The 22931-nt window shown below is 34.4% G+C and overlaps 1 protein-coding gene across 1 annotated transcript in view; it reads left to right on the top strand.

Annotated features, from left to right (window-relative positions):
- Positions 1 to 22931, top strand: part of NRG3 (neuregulin 3) — a 991727-nt gene that overhangs the window by 748822 nt on the left and 219974 nt on the right. Inside the window, exon 3 of the mRNA XM_006915624.3 lies at positions 20389 to 20462. Coding sequence (XP_006915686.3) covers positions 20389 to 20462 — 74 coding nt within the window. The remainder of the gene's footprint in view (positions 1 to 20388; positions 20463 to 22931) is intronic.

The raw sequence follows: 22931 nt of genomic DNA, 5'->3' as shown, positions 1-22931 counted from the left end.
GACTAAGTTGCAGGCTCTACAAGTGTTCTCTCTTAAGATTAAAACCTTACCTAACTCTGTTCTCAAAAGGAATTAATTATGCTCCTGAAGAGTATAGCATTGATTTGTTATCTAAAGTAGAACAAAGCAAACTTGGAATAAACCTTTATCTCTGCCATCCACATGAAAGGTGAAGAGAAGGCAGCCCCGCCCAATAATGAAATGTATTCAAGTTATCCACCCCAGGTTGAAGCCTTTCTTTTTTTGGCATTTTCATGATCCCAAGTTTGCCTGTGAAATTCCCACTCACCTTCTAGAATTAGACTGCCAGGTGACACCCAAACCACCATTTATATAGAGCTTCTGTCTGGTTTAGCTCCTAATTTTTTTTTAGTGACCAGCCCAGGGCAACTGTAGAAACCAACAAACCATATATTAAAACATACAAAAGTTATTATTAAGCTAAAAGCTATTAAATAAAATGTTCATCCTCCTACCTTGATAATGATTTGCATGGCCAGGTCCACATTTAGAATACTGGACTCTGGAGTTTCACATGTGAACACAGAGCCATGAGGACAGCCACCTCTGGCCTGCAAGCACTTTACCCACACTCTGAGCAACTCACTCCCTTTATTTTCTTTTTTTCCTCAGTCCACATATGTCGATCTCAACATTTTGCAAGTAGACATATCATAGATATTCGAGACAATCTCTCCAGCTACATTAGCTCATTAGAGTAGCCATGTTAAATACTGCCAGTGGGCAGTCTGCGCAACAGAAGGCATGTCTCCCCAAAATGACTTACTAAAATATTCAGGCAGACGTGAAATTTGAAAAAGCTTTCAAGATGATTACCTGATTAGCATTTGTGAATTTGAAATCATTTTATATAATGTTTCCATGCCCTTTTTGATTGTTTCCAAAATGGAGTAAATCTTTATAAATATCAATAACACTGTATTTTATAGAAATAAAGCATTTAGTTAAAGCTAAAGCCCCTTGGACATTTTTGTCTTTCACTGTGTAAACTTCCTTTCTTTCTTGTGAGTCTTCGTCCTGTACAAGTATTTACATTTTTGCTCATGTACAAGGCTGGTGCTCAGCTAATAGGCACCATGCAAACTTTATATTTTTCCATGCATCATCATGCTTTATAAAGTTAAGCACTTAGATGTGATATGTATATATCAGATTCATTTATTCTGAATATTTTATTCTGAACTCCCAATCATAAAGTAGAAATATAAATTTGAAATGTTAAAAAAAACATAATCTACTTTAGAAAACATAATGAATACCTTTGTACCCACCCCTAAGTTTCATCATATAATTATTTGCATGTTAGCTTCACCTATGCTATCTCATTTAATTTTTATTTCTCCAATTATTAGAGAATACCTTTTCTTATTTTTCATTTCATTTTTTTTTGTTGGTTTTATTTTGGGGTGAGGCGGGACATTTGGGTTTCTCTTTTGTTTACATAGTAAAATCTTTCAAAATATTTTTTCTTATTGATTTTTAATTGCTCAGAAGTATCTCGTTTTGTATTATGAAATCAAATTGCTTTGTTTTTAATTATGATTTTATTCTTGTGCGTCTTAGTCAATAAATTATTCCCTAGCCCAAGTTTATAAAGATATCTTTCTGCTGTATTTTCTTCTAAATATTTAAAGACTTTTGTTCACAAATAAATATGTAATACATTTGGACTTATCTGTATGTGTATGTGTGCATGCTGAGCTCATAATTTAATTTTTTATTCCATATGTATGATCAGTGGCTCTGTAACCCTTTGTGTAGTTTTTCCTCTCCCCTAATGTCCAAGTATATGCAGCTCTTTCTCTTTTCTCAATTTTTTACCATTGGTCTCTTTATCACATGACCAATTTCACACTGTCTTTACTAACCATCTTTACATTTTATAAGGCAAACCCTCTTCACCTGTGTGTCTGCAAAGTTTGTTTGTTTATTTGTTTGTTTATGTATTTATTTATTTACTAACTTACAACTTTCACACTTTAATATTCTGTCTAATTTATTGAATCATATACACATTCACACATACATGCACATACAAGGGGGAATTGCATTTAATTTGTAGGTAAATTTGGGATAATAGCTGTTTTATAACGTTGCCTTTTTTTACTCAGAAAAATAATATACTTTCACATTTCTGCATTTAGAGAAATATTTTTTAGACCCTTCATGAAATTTTATGATTTTCAAGTATCTTGTGTATCATTGGTTAGGTTTATTTCATAGTAGTTTATAATTTTACTCGACATCTTGAATGGCATTTCTTTTTCGAACATTCTTTTTTCTATATATTTGCCCATGGGATATAAAAAAGCAAAGATTTTATATGTTGTGTTCTGTCAAGCAAGATTAGTGAAATTCATTAGTAAATGTAAGAGTTTATATTTTTATAAAGATTACAATGTGGAAAAATCATGAATTGATGTATTTTTTACACTGTATTTGCCTTTCTATTTATATTTTTGCTGGCTAAAACCACCAGGAAACTGTCTAATTGAAGTGTTGAGTGCAGGCATCCTTGTTATGTCTGACTTGAAAAGAAAAGTTTCTAATATTTTCCCATTGAGTAATATTGTTTCTATAGGATGGTGAATCTCAAACCTTAGAGTGTATCAGAAACACTTAAATGGCTTGTAAAAAACACAGTTTGCTATTCTCCACCTCCAGAGTTTCTGAATCAGTAAATCTAGTAGATCATTTGTATTTCCCACTAAGTTCTCAGGAAATGTGGTTGCAGCTTGTCGAGAGTACACTTTGAGAACCAAGGTGGAGGGGGTGGAGAGGCTGGGGGCTGAGGTGGGAGGCAGATTGTAGTAGTCAGGTGAGGGATCACTGAGAAGGTGCCATGTGGCCCAAGTCTTCAGAACATGAGAGAGTTTTCCATGAAGATGACTGAAAGAGAATCACAGACAGAGGTAACATGTGGGTATTCCCAATGTGTTTGAGAATCTTCAAGAGGAGCATTGTGGCTGTGTAGCATCATTGGGGAAGAATCATAATGGGTTAGAGAGGTAACAGGAGGACTTTAGTGGTCATTAAAAGGACTCTCTTTCGTTTTCATTTCAGGAGTCATTCTGAGCAGTAAGATAATGTGACTTATATTTTAAAATGATCATCTGATCTTTGTGTTGATAGTAGACATTAAGGAGCCATGGCTAAAACAGAGGACCAGGAAATGGCTATTTCGGTAATCCAAGGAAGCTCATTAGAGGTGTGTGTGTACTGGGGGGTGAGGAGTAGAAGGTTTTAATATTGTTCAAGGTAGAGTCTGAAGCATTTCTTGCTATTGCATATGGGGTATGAGAAAAGTGAAAGAGTCATGAATGCAGCCAGAGTTTTTCACCTGAGCAACTGAAAGGATCTTGGAGCCATTCAAGAAGAAAATACTCCGACTATGAGTGTTTCTTTCAAACGAGGAACTTTATGTAAAGAAACCAAACAATCCTCCCACTGCACTGAGTATGAAAAGTGTTGGAGGGTAGCCAAAAGAACAGTAACACAGAGAATTTATCGAGTCTGCACTTGGGGCCTGGTGTTTTTAATGAAGGGTTATTAAAGGATTAGGGAATACTATGGACTTCTCTTTGAAAAAAATAACTTATTTTTTAAGATTGGCAAGTGTTAAACCTGAGTCTCTACACCAAACCAACTCTGCTCTCAAATATCAAAATGACTATTACTACACTAGGGTTTGCTATACTGAGATTTGTTTATTGTTCTGCCTCTTGATTCTTGCCTCAAAAACAGTAATCATTTCAACTTTTTTTTTTTTCCTAAAAATGCGAATGGACTGCTCCTCTGACAAAGTGAACTTTCCTCCCACACTAAGTTGCCTGCTGTGAGCAGCTGTAGAACCAGTTGTTTCAGGGACAAAGGAAAACATACAATGGAAGTAACCACACCTCAAGCTCCTTTATTATTTGTGTTTGCATTTGTTTTTATTATTCCTAAAAAGTCAAGAATTATTTTTTCCTGTGATTTACATCAAACATTTATTTCATGTAAAGATGTGTTTTACTCTTTTCAGTTTAACTATGATTACTTTTGATTCTCACTGGATAATGGATCATACCCTAATTAAAAGATCAGGTTTTCAAACAAGATAAGAAAATTGCCAAGTGTAAACAGGGATTGATGTCTTTTGCTAATAGTCTAACAGGAAAAACTTTGTGGTATAACAGAGATGATATTTATGAGATTAAATTTTTTAAGTGGGTTTCAGGAAAAAGAGGACAGATTTAGAAGTGTAAAAGACTCATTGTGTGAATCTTGAGCCTTTTGGGTGGTGTCCTTGACAATTTATCATTGTACCCCTGCTTTAGTATTATAATGACAGAAATGCATTATCTTCCGTAGTGATGCATTTTATCTTTACTTTTTCTAGCTATTATTTCCATATGCATATTTAAACATCTGATCTCAATTTCTTTAACTAATACATGGGAATCAAAATAACAATATCGTAGCGCAGAGGCTTAAAGATAATATGTATAAAATGCATGTCTTTTTGGCCGTTGACATTCCAAATATTCAGTTAATATTAGTTATTATTTAAAAATTATATCAAATCTTTACATGAGGAGAAATAATGTCTCTGTAAGGTTAAGATGTAAGCACGGAAAAAATAGACTTGAGATTGTTTTGATATAAATGTAATTCTGTAGAAATAATGCTAGAACCTAATTAATTGGCAGAATAATGATATAGAAGACAACTGTAGAAAGACCTTGGTTCATAGAGAATGTTTTAGATATTTTAGTGTTGAAGTATATTTAAATAGATATAGTATTAAGTGTGTATATATATAGAGAAAGATAGAGATAGATATAGACATACACACACACATATCATATATAGACATTCACTTCCACATAAAACTAGTTGTACCCTCCACCCCCCCACACACATACCTATGCATATCTCAGAATCATAATCTGTTAAGACAGATGGGTACCTCAGAGAGAGAGAGAGAGAGAGAGAGAGAGAGAGAGAGAGAAGAATTATTTATAAGCATCTTCACAAAAGCACTGGTATTGAGACTCAGAATGCACACATTTCTAGATGATTGGTCACCCTGTAAAGAGAGACATAGAGGACACAAAGTAATAACTAAAATTGAAGGCAGCTTCAGTGACACCCAATGAAATTAACTTTTATTTGTCTAAATGAAAATGAAGCTCTCATTCATTTCAAGACAGGCAATTAAAATTATTGAAAAAAAATCTGTTAAGAAGAAATCACAGGTCTAGAGACACCAATACTATGTCTGTTCCACGTCTAATAACATCATTTGGGTGGGAACTGATTACCACTGATTGCAAGTTATTTATATGTCATTTAAAGGATTCAAAGACAAAAACTTGTGGACTGATCTGCAAAATAACTTTTTCTGTAATAGAATTCAAATGCTTTGATCATTAGTATATAGATTCTCAAAATTATGAAATGTTAATGAAAATATGTTTAAAAATATTTTTATTGAGGAAAGTGTTTTTATTTAATGAATAGAATAAATTTGTTGCTATAGAATCACATATTTTTAAATTACAAATAGCTTTTTAATAGTCTTTTACTAGTTTTTTCATTGATTAATGTGAGCTAAACTTAATACCAAATCCTCTAAAAATTATTTACAAAGAAATCAAACAACCAAACATTAGAGTTGTGATAATAAAGAATACATATATATGACCTTAAAAATGTAGATATGTACTGAAATTAAGTAAGTTTGACATTTAGAAACATTCTAGAAACATTTTGGTCCGTCTGAGATGTGATTCTATACCATGAGTTTGTATTATGTGAAAAACCTCGTAATGAACGGTGATTGTAGCTTTTAAAGATAGAATACTCTATGTTAACTTAAAAAAAAAAAAAAAACAGCTTTCAAAGCGAGAGGCAGCGTTTATTTATAATCAATAAGAATAGCTATTTGGGAATTATCAATTTAGGCAGATGCCCAAATAATGTTCTGATTAGGAGACAAAGACAATAGGTATTTATGAGAAAGTGAATGGGAACAATTACATTAGTAGAAGGAAGACCTTTCAATTGGTGCAGATAACTTAAGTAATATTAATTCTAAACAATGTTTTAAATTTTCAATCTAGTAGTCATCAGTCCAGTAGTCATAATAACTGATTTCTTGTCATCTTTGCAAATGGTTTTTCGAGATACAGTGTTACTTAGGCCCAGTCCAAAGGTTATTTTATCCTGTTTTTACATTCTAAAAATTTGAGGTATAAGACATAAGAGGAAGTTCGTCTGGGATGGCAGCTACATTTTAAAATGGCTTCATTGGTATTGTTGTTTACATGTCCCCCTTTTAATCAAGCTCTTTCCTTGAAAGCATTACTGGTCAATCATCAGAGAGCAGCACTGATCAGTTATTAAAAGCATCATTGGCTTTCCATTGTTAGGTGGCTCATTTTGGGTATGTCACGCCCTTGTCAGTCCCTCATCACCAGGAAGGCTCATTCCTGGTATGTCATTTCCCATGTAAGAGGGTTTACATCTATAAGCAAATGTGCTGACATTACCTACTTCTTCAATGTCCTCTTCCAATATCATTTGTGCATAGAAATATATCGAAGAACGCATAAGAGAAAGTTCTTACATAATCTCCAAACAGAGCAGGTCTTGAGAAATTTAAGTATACAAGGACACTGAATTTTTTAGCTAAGTGTTTCTTAGGCCTCTGTGGTAACATTCCATTTCTGTATGGCTCTGTTAAAAAGTCTCTCCTTATGATGAGCCAACATTTCAGTCCTTTCCACTCCCATTCACCTGTATGCCCTTCTATATGTAAGGGCCTCACTGAATAAGACCAAACCTAGTGTCCCAAGCTAGCTATCAACTGTGCGATTATAACCACCACTACACTCTCTTCACCTCAAAGGAGATTATCTCCAGTTCTGACAGTCAACATATTTCTCTAAATAATTCATTTTCAATGTCCCTATTAAAGGGTGACAGCTACAAGTAAAAGTTCTAAGTGTGATTTCTATACACTAAGAAAAGAAGATCATCTTTTTTATTCAAATTATTTCTCTTTCACAGTTCAAAGTCTAGTTCTTGCTAATAGCAAGAGTTACTATTGACCTAAAGGTTACAGTATACAAGTTCACAGTTGTGGACAAGAGAAAAGTAATTTAAAAGCTTTCTGATGTTTAGCAATTAGAGTCATGGGCAAAAAACCCTGGACGGGAATCACAGATTCAAACCTTATTAGCTTTGTGACTTGATCAAATTGCTTAATAATCCCAAACCTCTATTTTTTATCTTTAAATCCACAAATAAAACAATGCTGACTTAGCAATACTGGGTAGACTATATAGATAATTATGTAAAGTGTCTAGCACAGAATCTGGAAAATTGTAGGCACTTGATAAATATGACTTCTCCCTTTTCTATGTCAAATAATGTAGATTACTTCTAGGAACCTCAGTCACTTCTTATTTACTTCTGATAAATGATTTTTTAAGTATTAATTATAAAATGGACTAATTATGCTGTAGCCTTAGGAAGTTTTAGAGTAGGTTCTTAAACTTGTAATTGTGGTATGACTTTTTTAGATAGAGGTCTGGTAATAAATCCCCCAGAAACCTTTATATAATGTAGCTTTTTTCATTTGACGCCAAGAAACAGAATGAGAAAACTAGAGCTTTTCATTTTCAAAAGAGTCTATGAGCTTTAAGTAATTAGTAGGCACAGCTCTCTTTTGTGCACCAGGCCAGTGCGATTAGCCCTATTGGCAAAGGAGGAAATAAGTGCCCAGAGGGTTAAATTACTTCCTCCAAGGTGCTGTGAGCAGGATGTGTTGTGAGCATTTGTGCCCGAGCACGTGTGGTTATGTATCTGTGAATAATTGTGGTAGAGGTGGGTATGGATTGGAAGGAGTAGTGAAGAATCTTAATGAAGACTGATGCAAAGGCTTATTATTACAGTTTTTATAAGTTTGTTAAGATTTCTGTTACTAGAATGATTGGGAACAGAAGACTTGTGTTGCTGGTGTTATAAAATTGTGCATGGGTGTTATGTTATATAAATACAAAGATATACAAAGATATAGAGTGTGCTTTATAGAGTATTTAATATGACTAACCTTGCTGATCAGTTACCTGCTTGCTCTTAGATTCATACCCTTGCCTTTCTTCTGTTCTGTTCTCTATCTCAGGAAAACCACATTTCTCAGGCTCTCTTGACCAATACCTTTTGAGTAGAGTTCGTCAATAGGAAGCACTAAATGGAAAGACAGACTGTTTTTTTTTTTTTAAGCTTTTTCAGTTTAATTAAATTATGCCATTATAAAATTCTAAGTTTCAATTTTATCTTTATCTGTACAGTAAGTATAAAATAATAGTCCCCTTCTTCCTCAAAAGATAATTAATAGTAAAATGGAGCACTTTAAAATATATGACACTATCTGAACAGTCAAAAACAACACAGGTTAGAGAAATAAACGTGATTTCCAGTTCTGGTGTAACTTCAAGTCAAATCTAAGTTCTAACACATTCCTTCCATTTGCCCCAGGATACAGAAGTTAATTTCTCTCAACTTTAATGTCCTCATGTATAAAACAGTGGTAACCACATCTCTTTTTTATTAGTTTCACGGGGATTGTTTTGTCGAATCTTTGTGAAGGTCTCAGAATTGTATTTTGAATAGAAGGGTCCTCAAGGAGGTTAGATCCCACTTCTTCTATTACACTACAATATGTAGAAGAAGTACTTTGTGATAGCACTTTCTCATTGATTTATTCCAGGTAAAAACACGTAGGAATATCAAATATATCACCCATCACTTGATTAACTGAATCAATTTCTCTCTTTCTCTTTTTATTCTTTTACAAAATAATTGTCATATTTTATTGATTTCAAGTCACTGCTCACATTCTGAGTTTCCATTTCAACTTGTCAAACACTACAGTTAAGTAACATTCCCGTGAATTCTATTTTGAATTTACTATCTATGGAGAGCCGCCTAATTTTTGTCAGCGTACTTGTACTAGGTCACATTTTCCTTTGTTTTAATTAAAGGTCAAGAATTATATCTACATCCCTATTAGAAAGTTTCCTTATATGCCTCCTATAGATAACCCATGCTTTTTTTGTGTGATATTCCCAGTTTTCATATTACATTCAGGATTAGAATTTGTTTCACTATCCAATCTTGTCCAAGCTAGTGATATTGATATTGCCACCTCTTTTTACCTTGCTTGGTTCCCAGAACTCTAGCTGGTTGAGTTATGCTGAATGATCTCCAATAATACACATGCTTTCACTGGAAAGACTCAGACGAGTTTGGCATGTGTCATGGCACGTGGATTTGGGAATATCTTTGTTTTTTAAGGGGAAATGTAAAATAGCAAAAAGAGCACTGCATTTAGAAACAGAATCCAAGAACTTTAATCCTTGTCTTACCCCTTATGCCCTTTGACGGCTTAAGTAAGTCCTCCATCTTTGTTTTAGAATGTTGTCCTCCACAAAATGAGGTGGTTTCAACAAATGCTTTTAATCTATACTTACATCTGGTTTCATTTGGCTGTTTTATATATATAATGTATATGTGTATATGTAACAATTTCTAGAGCAGTTTTAGTTCACAACAAAATTGATGGGAAGATACGGACATATCTCATATACCCCCTGCCTCCACAGATGCACAGCTTCCCCCATTAACAACATCCTCCACCAGCATGGTACATTTGTTGCAACTGAGGAACCTACAATGACATATCATAATCATCCAGAGTCCATAGTTTACATTTGGGTTTACTCTTGGTGTTGCACATTCTATTGTTTTGGACAAATGTATAATGACATATGTCCATAATTATGGTATATAGAGTATTTTCACTGCCCTAAAATTCCTCTGTGCTCTGACTGTTCATCTCTCATCCTCAACCCATGGCAAACACTGATCTTTTTACTGTCTCCATAGTTTTTGCCTTTTTTATAGTGTCATATAGTTAGAATCATACAGTATATACCCTTTTCAGAATGAATTGTTTCACTTAGGAATATGCATTTAAATGTCCTCCATGTCTTTTTGTCTTGATAGTGCATTCCTTTTTAGTGCTGAGTAATGTTCCATTGTCTGAATGTACCACAGTTTATTTATCCATTCACCTACTGAAGGCCATCTTAGTTACTTCTAAGTTCTCTCAACTATGAATTGAGCTGCTATAAATATCCATATGCAGGTTTCTGTGTGGACATAAGTTTTCAAATCCTTTGAGTAAATAGCAAGGAGAATGATTGATAGATCATATGGTAAGGGTAAGTTTAGTTTTGTAAGAAACGACCACTGTCAACCAAAGTGTCTGTACCATTTTGCATTCCCACCACCAATGAACAAGAGTTCCTGTTGGTCCAAATACTTGCCAACATTTGATGTTGTCAGTGTTCTGGGTTTTGGTCATTCTAATAGGTGTATAGTGGTATCTCATTGTTTTAATTTGCATTTTCCTGATGACAAACAATGTGGAGCATCTTTTCAAGTGCTTATTTCCCATCCATATATCTTCTTTAGTGAGGTGTCTGTTAAGATCTTGGGTCCATCTTTTTAATTACATGGTTTATTTTCTTATTGTTGGATGTTAAAAGTTCTTTGTATATTTTTAATAACAGTCCTTTGCCAGATGTGCTTTTTACAAATATTTTTCTCCCAATTTGTGGCTTGCCTTATCTTTTCAAATTGTCTTTCATGTTAAATCCTTTTTATTCAGAAGATATACTACAGTATTGGGGAGTTCTTGTTACTGAAAACCAAATGAAGATGTGATATAATAATTAGGTGATAAAGACTCAACAAAATGAATCATTTTAAAAATTAAATGATTTGCTGTATTTAACTTGCTTTATCAGTTAAGTGTATCTTTTAAAGAAATAAATTAAAAAATACAAATGTGCTTATAATGAAAAGCCATCAGCCTTGGTTTTATCTTCCTGCATCAGTTTCCCCTCCCCCAACTCTCTAACTTGCACTCCTTCCCCAAACGTGCAGGCAAGCTTATTAAAGCATTTTCTTTTGACATTTTCCTGGTTGTTCACTTCATAGCTCTAAATAATATACTAAGTTTCTGTTTCTTGATGTATCTACTTGAGATATGGTGCATTGATTTTCTATGATAATGGAAATTTAAGTCACACCACACCCCACCACTTCTCTCTCCTATTACTATGATCAGTTCTCAAAGTTGGTCTTAATGACACATTTAAGTAAGTAGAATCATATGGTTAAGAAATGGGACTTTTGTGCAGAATTGAGGTTGATCTAGTAACATAATTCCTTGATTTTCTCCTAACAGATTTTTAACTTTAAAGCAATGATTACTTTTGACTGAGCATCCATTTAAATCTACAAGCCTGTGCCATTTTTTTTCAAGGCGAGACCTCACTTTCTTCTCAGTCTGAGTTGCATGAGGCTTTTAATATGAAATCACTTTCCATTCAGTCCAAAGCTTCCTTGTTGCTGATGAATGTCATACATAATGAAAGATTATATCCATTTATCCTCAGCAGTAAATCATTTATCACACAAGGGAGATATATTATTGTGAATTCTGATCAAAGCTGCCCACTTTTTTTAGCCGGCAGTAATGCTGCACCCTGTTAGTTGATTGTACAATATCCTGGGAGAAACAGGGAAAATTACGTTGTTGAATAAGGGTTCAGCAAACTCTAGGGGTTTCTAAAATGACTTTTAAAAGATCATGTTTCATGTAGAACCTTCTATGATCCAGGCATGTGAACTGTAAAAGTCTTTTTTTGCTTTCTTCACTTAATTAAATCAGAAAGCTGTGGGACATTTTTTGCAGCTTGCTCTGTGATGTCTGCAATTGGATTTGTGAATGACACTGTGGATATTTTGCCCCTTTTCTTAGAGAGACAGTAATTATTACCACTTCTTTTTGAAGCCTGCTGTGAGTAGTTTTATCAGTTCATTTGCTAATGAGTTCCTTCTCTCCTTTATAATCCCAATCATAAAGATGCCTTTTAAATAAGGTTTATCTCTCAGATTTATTTTCTTTTCACTATTACTTATCAAGCTGTGTATTGCTTTGCTTCAGGGAATCACTCCCACTACTCAGGCAGGAACATGGCTGACCTCTTAGATCTCTTGTTTATATCATACTCACTCATCGTCTCCTTCTGAGAACAGCAAATTCCAGAAAGGACAGCACAGTCTCCTTTTATGTTTTATCTTTTATTTTAGGTTATCATTGCCTTATGTTAACACATCTGCATTCACTGCTTTCCAAATTCAATAGTGCGTGAGTACCTCAGTACTAAATTTATGCTGAGTAAAAGGAGATGCAGAATGAAGCAGGAAGAATTGGCCCTCTTTCTTTCTTTCTTGGGCTGCTGGCCAGCATGTTCTTACAGTTTATTCAGAATTTATGGTAAGTAGTAAGTAGGGATCTATACATTCAAGTCACAAATCAAATCAGCACCTAGTATTTACAAACAGCATTACTTTATTTGACCTCCACCACATTCCTGAAGTAAGTAGCCTTTCAATGCTTTGGACTTTGAAGAGCTTGCTATTGAAATTCATATTCTCCCTTTATAGATTCTGTGAGCTAATTATGTCCCTTGTATGGTTGATAGAAGTACAGTTGACCATTGAACAACACAGGTTTGAACTGCACAGGTCCACTTAAATACAGACTTTTTTCATTAAATATACAGTCTGCCCTTGGTATCCCTAGGTTTTGCATCTTTGGATTAAACCAATAGTGGATCAAAAACAGTATTTTTGACCCATGGTGGTTGGGAATCTGCCAATGCAGATGGCCAACCTTATTCATTGTTCTACACCACTTTATATAAGGGACTTGAGTACACATGGATTTTGTTATCTCTAGAGGATCCTGGAACCAATTCTCCCTGGATACTAAGGGATGACTATAGTTAAGTCTTTGGGAAGTTAAAAGTTAAACGTGGATTTTTGACTGCATGGGGGTCAGTGCCCCTAACTCCCACATGTTCAAGGGTCAACAATAAATATAATGTGCCCAGGCTCCTTACCCTTAAAACAAGAGATTGCTAAATTTATCAGAGCAGAATACAGTTATGGCAAAAAAATATTATACATTAACTTTAGTCTAGGTGTTCCTATTGATGGTTCTTAATCCTCTGACTGTTCAAATTCTTTTATTCTAGTATAGGTATGATTGTTAGATCTAGAGAATAAAATACAAGAAAGTCGTTAAATTTGAATTTCAGATAAATAGTGAATACATTTTAGTATAAGTATGTCCCAAATATTAGGTGGTACACAGTTATTAAAAAAATTATTGTTCACCTGACTTTCAAATTTAATTGTGTGTCCTATATTTTGTCCAGCAACCCTACACATAGGTGAATCCAAATTCTGCTCTTTGCTGTTCTGTAGATATTAGTTTCACAGTTTGGTAAATGCTGTAGACTAAATTGTGTCTTCATAAAACCCATATGTTCAAGCCTTAATCTCTAATGTGGTCTAGAGATAGGGTCTTTAGAAGGTTTAAGGTTAAATGAAGTCATAATAAGATTGGTATATGACCATCATGTTGGCTTAATGTTAAGGCAGCCATCTACAACCCAAAGAGAGAGTCCTCACCAGACACCGATCTTTCTGGAACCTCATTCTCGGATTACTAGTCTCCAGAGCTGTGAGAAAATAATTTTCTGTTTAAGCCACTTTGTTATGGCAACCCAAGCTGACTAATACAGTAAGTTTAGAATGTTTTACTCTGGCTCAGTTTTATATTTCTTGCTGAACTTTGAACTGACAAGGATAGTTATTGCCTTTCTTCCACTGACTAGTCTGGACACAGTCGTCAATTACTCTTAGAATTATAAGCGAGCAAAGACAAGTGAAGGAATCTTCTAATGGTTAGACCTTAAGCATCAGAGAAAGTCTGTGATTGGCTAGTTTCTCAATCTTGGTAACATCTTAAGTGAAAATAATATAGATAAATTATAAGGAGTAGATATTGATTGGGAAATATAAAGGCAGTCATGGGAACTTTTAATTAGCTAAGGAAGTAAAGGAAGAGAATCTGACTCTGACTTTGTTAGGACCTAAATGATCTGCCTAAAATTTATGATTATTGGACATTATTATAAGGAATAGGGGCAATGTGTGTGTGTGTGTGTGTGTGTGTGTGTGTGTGTGTGTGTGTGTGTTTGTACACCAAACATGCACAAAGCATGCACTAAATCGAGACTCAATAATTCGACTTAGAGATAAGAAGCTAAGATCTCAGAGAGGTCAGTCATAGACCTCAAAGTGGCAGAATTGAAAATTGTCCTACATCCAAAAAACATGCTTTTTCCACCCATAACAGGCTACCTCCCTTGAAAACTAGAATCTCACATTTGTCATAATAAATTTTATGTATACTAGGAAATTAGTAACAGCATTTTCTCAATCAATTTGAATTGACTGAGTAAGCAAAACTCCATCCATTCTCCACCTGTCATTATTACCCCCTAATCCTTTTGTTCTTGATAAGGGGAATTATTCGTTCACCTACTCTAATGTGATGTTGAAATTATGAAGTCTTTGTGCAAGAGGGATAACATATTCTTTTATTTACCTTCTTAACCTAATAATATATATATATTTTTAATTTTAGATACAGTAAAAATAAAAGCTAAATTAGATAGAATGGCTTTTTTAGCCTATGTAGCTACTCTGGATAATATTATGTAGTTACTCTGCATAATATCGTTATGCACTCTAAGCTGTATAGAACCTTTATGCCATGTCATGTGTTTTAATTTGGTTAATGAGATAGTGAGGCTCAGGTGAAACTCTTGACCAAATAGAGGCAGAAATCTCTATAAAGTGCAAAACATTTATTCAGAGTGACATGAGAACTCCTCAGCCACTGGTTGTCCAAATTTGAATGTGCCATATATGAGAGTAGGATGACTTAATATAAATGGATTGCTGTCTCTCTGGTACTAAAACTGACCAGAGTGTATGGTTAAGAAGTAGTTGTAGTTGAGTAAACACACATTTGTTTTATTTTATTTTTTTTAACTTCTCAGACTTGCAATCATTCTTTTTCTTTCTTTAGGGCTCCAATATTAATAGAATATAGCATGCCTTCTGGATTTGAGCAGAGGCTGTCAAGTTTACTTCTGAAATCATAGCAGTCTTATGATGAAATAATTGGCCTTCATCTACTTTGAATTCAAACTTTGCTAAAGGGAAATTTAAAAAAATAAATCCCTACATTTTTTTAAGTTTGTAGATACAACTCCATTAGCAAGAAACATCATAGTTGTAAGATGAGTGACATTATAAGCAACAGTTGCCTCAGTCATGAAATTTGTGATATATTTGAAAACTACTGATAACACCTTGGAGAACCTTTGTGAGTTTGAAAGCAGTTATCACTCCACAATTTAAAATAATCCAATTCCAAATTTTTCCATTTATAGTTGAAAGGATTTTTGCAAGACTGTACTACAGCAAGTCTATAGATAATCTTTAATTTCAGTTGGTTAACTTAAAAAATCTTGCTGTCTTAATTACTGCTTCTTTTAAATGGACCACTGAATTACCTTTTAAATTCAGCATTCTAAAGAAAGCTTACACTTTAGTCAATGTGTTCTCTACAGCCAAACCTAGATCGCAACTTCAGTAGTGAGTGGCAAGGGAGGGAATTTGTTCTAACACCATTAACTTTTGAGCCAGTAACTGCTAGTCTGAAATGTTAGCTAGGAATGATTCTGGTCCACTCAGCACACATTTTCATTTAGATGAAGACCTGGTTTGGAATTTTGGTTTCTGTACTCCCCATTTCTTCAAGGCTGAGGAATTCATTTTTCTTGCTGAAACTCCATTCTGTGTTTTCGCTTGTTTATTTTGTTTCTGTTTCTGTTTTTTAACTGAGGACAGTCTGAAGTCTAGAAATATCATTTTTATTCTTCAATACCAGTATTCTTAAATAATACTAGTATTTCTATCCATAATTGGTGGTTACCTTTATGATTAACATGAAGCTGAGACAGTTTGCCTTTAAATTGGTGATTACTCTCTGTGACATGGTTTGCTTACGAACATTTTAAGATTAGATAACAACTTACAAATCTAGGTAATTCTTACCATAAATCGTAGCTTCTCATCATGACATTTGGGCCATATTTACAAATACTAATCTTGGGAAAGGTAGCTAAGTGTATAGTAATTTATGTGTCTACTGAATTTCCATGAAGAATGTTAGAAAATGCCAGAGATCAAGTAAGGACTTTAAAGTCAACCCTGGTTGAGTTTGCATCTAGTTCAAATACTGGTTGTGTAATTTTGGGATAAGATAGTTATAACTGTACTGAACCTTGTTTCCTCATTTGAAAAACTGAGATAATGATTCCAAATTCAAAGAATATTAAACAAAAAAGCTAACATTTATTCATTGCTTACTATGTCCCATAGGTATCATGTCATTTTATGCTAATAATAATTCTAGGAGGGATCTTCTATTATTATCCCCATTTTACAGATGAATAAAAGGAGGCACAAGAAGGCTAAGCAACTGGTATTGCCAATCCTGGATTTAAAAACAGATAGGGCTCCAAACTACCCTGCCTCTAAAATGTAAGGTTTAAATGCCTGATGATGTTTCTATTTTTCCCAACCAAGAACTGACATTGGGGCTGAGGAGAATTGGCAGGACATAGAGAAGAATACCTGGTAGGGTTGTTTCTTTTTCATATCAGCGTTTATAATAGGCTCCCTAAAATTGGAAGACATGTATGTCACTGACAAACTGTCACTTTCCTGTAACATTCTCTTTTGTGAAGTTAATTGGTTTCTGCTAGTTTAAATTTTATGTCTAAAATCAAGTTTCCAAGAAGGAAGCATGTATACTTTCTCCAAAGTGTATGCAGAGACCAGACACTGCACAGGGATTGAAGCGAACGTTTGAACATTTTTCTATCCTTCATACGTTTCTCGCTATAAATCTTGTAAAACGCATCTTTGCAGAAATGCTAGATGTAAGTAATATCTCTAGGCATAAAAGTGGCCAAAATGCATGAGAATAATGTCAACCAGGTGATTGTTTAATTTTCTCTTTCCTGGTATCATTTCCATTTTATTTGTGTTGAAAAGGAGCAACAGGAACATTAAATGATTTGCCTAAATTACATCCAGCAAATACTAAGCAGAAAAGTGAGACTGTAAACTCCACACTGGTAAACATGATATAGATGAGGAAGACATGTGTAAGAGACCATGTGTTAGCTGGGTCATCCACATGGATAATCAGGACCCTGACTGTAAAGACAGAATAGGAATGGGGAAGAAAAAGGTGAAGAATGACAATGGCTTTTAATAATGAGTAAATGACCAGGAAATCAATAGAGGACTTAAAGGATAGTACAGTTCCCTCAATGGAACAGTTTTTGTGTTGCTTTTGTTTGGTTGGGTTTGGTTTCCCTAATAGAAAGAAGAGGGATGAATTGAAAAATTATCTGGACATGTAGGGAGGCTGTTGGTCATAAGTGAGAATTCTTGCATTTTCACTCAAAGTAACTAGAATTATTAGCTTTAATTTAGTTGTGATTCAGAAAATGAGTTCCAAGAACTAAACTGGCATATGAATATTGTAAGAGAAGACATGGGAATGGTCTGAAGTTAGTAGCGTAAGCTGATGGCCATGGTCATCACTTCTAGATGGCCAAAGAATGCCGATTTTTGTGGAAATATTAGCAAATGATCTGATCATTTTCAGTCTCCTCTTTGGCATCCTTCGCATCCAACCTAGGTGGTATGTTGACCACTTCGGCTTTACCACACTAACAAAACAAGTGTTGAATTCTAGCTGAGAATTACGCATTTTGTATTTTCTCATCTTCGCCAGTATTATTCTCTCTCTTTTGCCAAAGGATTACCTTTAAAGCTTTTCACTAAAGCTGGGTATTTCCTCAGGGATAACGTAGGAGATAAAAAATTAATTAAAGGGGTGGCCTGCCATTTTAGAACAGCCGAACAACTATGAGGGTGTGAGGGCCAAGCTAGAAAGATATAAGGAGTAATTTGAAACTACACAGCTGACCCTACCCCTCTGGAAAGGGAAAACCCTGGCACAACATTATCGAGAACTTGCTGGTTTTCAAAGTGACAACTCCTAACCCCAGAGTTGATAAACACACAAAATTTAAGACTAACATTTTTTTTCAAAGTAAAATTTCTTAGTTCTTGTATATTGAGTATGCTTTTTAATTATTTCACTGCAGATAATATTTTCTATCCTAAGCCTGTTCCCTGCTTTTGGCCATTCAGTTGCAGAATCAAAACTTACCTATAAAAAACTACTAGGGATAACTGCAATTTTTAGTAAAATCTCTGTGATCCACGACTTCTTGGCCTGAACACTCAGAGTGGGCTCAAATCCACAGAAAATCTGTTTAAGACTAGAAAAATTTCAAACATCTTCCTTATTTTCTTTTCCACACACAAATGGAATAATGCATCTGAAGTTATCAACAACTCTTAGAAAGCAAAACAAAACAAAAATAACACACTTCCCCTTAACAGCAACTATCTTCCTAAGAAGCCATTTTCATTTAAATGAAGATACAAAGAGTAAAGGGTGCTGAAAATCTTCCACATATATCAGAAATAAACACCTCCAAAAAGTGAATGCACACTATAGCAAACACCCAGCACATGACTCATCATTATGGGAAAATGAAAATTAAAGCGCTGTGGTTCAGGCAATTCTAAATAAAGGCAAACTAACAAAATTAGGGCTGCTTCCAGAGAACAGGAATTTATTTTTTCATCACAAATGTGCTCTTGTCCTAAGTATTTTCTGACTTTTTACCATTATAAGACCAGTGATATGCCTGCTTTATTTCAAGTGCATAAATAAATTTTTCAAGAGGTTATGAAAATATGTGGCTGCTTAAGCAATTTTTTTCAATAGCCTGTTGGGTGTCTGGGGTGTCCACATATCAGAAGCCTTTGTTCTCTGTCTACGAAGAAAATTGTCAAATACACTTTGGAGTGCCAGGCTTAAAAAGGTGCTAAAGAGAACCTGCCCAATTACCTGAATTCCAATTTGATTCACAATGAAAAGTAGAAAAATTACCTAGGTGCCTTTCACTGTTGCTGTTCTAGTTGCAATAGACCTTATTTAATAGTTTATTACACTCAAAAAACAAAGCATATTCTAGAGAAAGAATTCACAGCCCCAGCCTCTGACAGAACAGTCCCTTTGAATTCTTTTGTCAATTTCATGATTTCTAACAACCAGAGGATTGTTTTTTAAATCTGATTTTTATGCTAGCAGCACAATTTCCTCCTCTGTAAGTAGGACAGATTCATTCCACAGCAACAATGGATGCTTCCCTGCTTAACTTGAGCATGACAGATTAAGCTTCAAGCAGACCATTAAACGCCACTCCCCCTTACAGAGACAGATCCAAAGCAAGGATTTGGGGCCTCTGTGGCTGCATTTGTTCCTTAAACTGCCAGCTGATGAGCCGATGCTGTCCGAGGCAGCCAAATAGCCCTGACAGTGAGCTGTGTGAAGACTGGACAGAGAACTGGCAGAGCTGAGGTTACATGCCTCATTGCAGGTGTTCCCAGGCAAATTCCTTACCCCCAAATTTCACCTGCCTCGGAAAGTTGCCTCGTGTAATGCCTGCTAAAAAGCAGGCATTTTGCACATGTTTGCTGAATATAAAAGAGAAAATGAGGATAGAAAAATGTGAGTTTAGAGAAAATACAGAGACCTTGCATAGAGATAGATGCCTTTCAGATCTTGTCAGATCTGAAATAAATGCTGTTATTTCTGGCCAAGTGGTTAGGCGACACAGGCTTGAAGAAAAACAAAGTTAAAAAAAAAAAAGTAAAAAATTAGGAACAAACTAATGAAACACAAGGAAAATATAAAAATAGTAGCCAAAATCTACTCGTAAGGTTTGATAAATTATATGAGAAAATGTTTTTTATGAGAAAAATGACACTCGTGATATGATGCTTCTGAAAAGGTATTTACAGCCTTTTAGAAACCAGTGTGTTGTCTAAAGAAAAGTAAACCTTCATTCAGAATTATAATATGAGGATAATCATTTTTTAGATTGCTATGAGGGAATCTTAAAAAGTTATTCAATTTGTTCCTTAAATGTTATATATAAAAAAGCAAATCAGAGGTGTTTGGTTTTTTTTTTTTTTTTTTTTTTGCATAGAAATAGACTAAAATCTGCCTGTTGATGTTAGAAACAGATTGAATCAAATTATTCAAAAGCATGAATGTACCATTCACACATTTATGTAACTGGTGGCTATTTTACTTGTTGAAATCTTGAAACTTTCCCAACTACATGAGTATGTTTGTCATTTATCCCCTTTTCTCAGGTGCAAAGAAGGCTACCAAGGAGTCCGTTGTGATCAATTTCTGCCGAAAACTGATTCCATCTTATCGGATCCAAGTAGGTCAAGCATTTTTCTTCTCTAACACAATATATAGGCAGCCCTTACTCAGCAACAATTGCTAACTCAGCTGAAAGCTGCATTGTACTCTTGTGTCTCTGAAAGCTGCCAAGGGTAGAAGCTGGTGACAGATGTTTATGTTCAAACCTTGCTCAGAGCTAAGTTGGTCTAGGTCCAGGTTTTCTCCAGCGTTGGAGTCTGGTCTTCAGATTCAGCTCCACTGCTAACTAACCTTTGCTCCCTTAGTTTTCAGACTTTCTCCACCCCCACCACACCATTAGGAAAGCAAGAGTATAGAAAAATGAAAGGTCTTATTATTTTTCTGAATGTATGAGAACTACAGAAACTAAAGTGCCAACCTCTGGTTGGTAATTTGTGATAATATTAAACCTATTAACCTTTTACTTACTGAAGTAAGGAAATATGTATATAAAATTATATAAGAAGTTTTCGAATAAATTTCTTATATAATTTTTTGAAAAGTCCCATTTTTAGCAACACTTTCCATACCAGTGATTACTGTACTAATGACATTTTTCCCCATTCATTAAAGAAGATGATTTCCCACTAAAAATATTGCTAGTCATTACTTTCCTTTTTTATACGGAGTAAAAAATAACATTATAAACTAAATGCCCAATTCTGATCAAATGTGAAAATTTTAATTTATCTACAAATAATCCTCTGCTCTTTCAGTGACTGTTATAATTGAGTCACCATTAAGGAAAGGGAACTTTTATTGAATCAGCAATTTAGTACAGTGAAGACAAAAACAGGCATTTCTAAATCATAAAGGCAGTATTATGGCTTTCTGAATACCAAACTTGCATAACATAAACTTGAGCAAAGTATTGTGTATTGATGACAGAAGTTGTCCTGTCTGTGAGTGTGCACATAGCTGCATAATGAATATGTCTATCCATGCATATTTTAATTACCCCTCTGAATTTCTAGCTATATTTCCTCAGGTAAATGTAAGATTTTTTAAAGGGGAAATTGTTTGTTTAATTTAACTTGATTGTGTTTTATCTCGGCAAAACCAGTCACTACAAAGTATGAGCTACTCTTTTCTATGCAAATTTAGCTCCCATCCCCTTGAGAAAAGTGAAGGTTGCCTAAAAGCTAGCAGCTGAGCAAACCCACAGATTCTCTCTGTTCTCTGAAATGTGAAGCACTGGTCTCCAGAAATTACTCAGTTAGGAGGAAGTTACTGAATTGTGTTGTTTCTTTTTTATATATTGTAATTTGGGCATGTCCAAAACTGATGTCTGAAAGATATGACTGTGGCTGGAGACAAATATTTGAAATATTTGAAAATTTACAAAAATGAATAGGCTTGCTGATTTCTTTCTTTTTTTAAATTTTGTATGATGTACTTGGTTTCCTTCTTTGTTTTCCTTCTTCTCTTTTTTCTCTTCCCCTGTCTTGCCTTTCCTTCCATTTCCTTTTTATTTTCTTCTCTTTCATCATTATTTTCCTTCTTCCTTTTACCTTTCCTCCCTCCTTTCCTTCCTCCCTCCCTTCCTTTCTTCTTTCCTTTTTCTTCTCATATATAAGTGTGGAATAACTAACACTCAAGTACCATGTACTGGGGCATGGCTCGCATATGGTATAAAATGGGTAAAATAATTTCTCTTTAAACAACAATCAAACCCTTGCCATCCAATTAGATATCATAGTCCATCACTACAATAGTTGAAGATGAGACCCACCATAAAGACTGTGTGCTCTTCAAAGAAAAATGATCCTGTGATCAGTCACTAACTATAAAAAGTTAGGTCTTACATGCATAAAAATATCCAGTGCAACAATATTCATAATGGTGGAAAATGGACACATTCTAAAAACTAACAAGATTATGCTTAAGTAAAACATCATATGGCATATCTATCATGTTCTATTACATTGTCATTAAAATACTAGCAGTATGAAATATTCCTATTAAGTGAAACAGTAAGATAGAAAATTATTTTCATCTAAGATTATAATAGGAACATCCTTTGATCCAACTGTGGAAAAAAATACACTAAAAAAAGGGATTTTAAGTATTTAGATTCAGAACAGGACAAACAAACAGACTCATGGACATGGACAATGGTCTAGTGGTTACCAGAAGGGAAGGGGAAAATTTCTAAAAATAAAATGTTAAAAAAAATTAAAAAATAAAGTAAAATTTATTTAAAAAAAATTTTTTTAGATTATGGAAGTCTATGGAATTTTTTTTCCTTTTCTTCTGTTTTCTCCAAAATGGCGTATCATTATTTGAATCAAAATGCCAGAACACCTTGAAACAAAAAAAAAAAAGAAAAAACAAAAAGAAATATTGAGAAACCTATAGATGAGTCCCTGAGATACAGTTTAAGTGGGAAGAAACATATCGTTCATTTATCCATGCAAGTATTGCACCCATTTCTTTATGCAATCATTAATTCATTCCACAGATATTTTCTGAGCATCCACCACGGGGC

The sequence above is a fragment of the Pteropus alecto genome, unplaced genomic scaffold (genome assembly GCF_000325575.1).
Source record: "Pteropus alecto unplaced genomic scaffold, ASM32557v1 scaffold155, whole genome shotgun sequence".
Classification (NCBI taxonomy): Eukaryota; Metazoa; Chordata; class Mammalia; order Chiroptera; family Pteropodidae; genus Pteropus; species Pteropus alecto.
The sequence above is the reverse complement of the archived record's forward strand: the minus strand, read 5'-3'. Positions and strand labels throughout refer to the sequence as shown.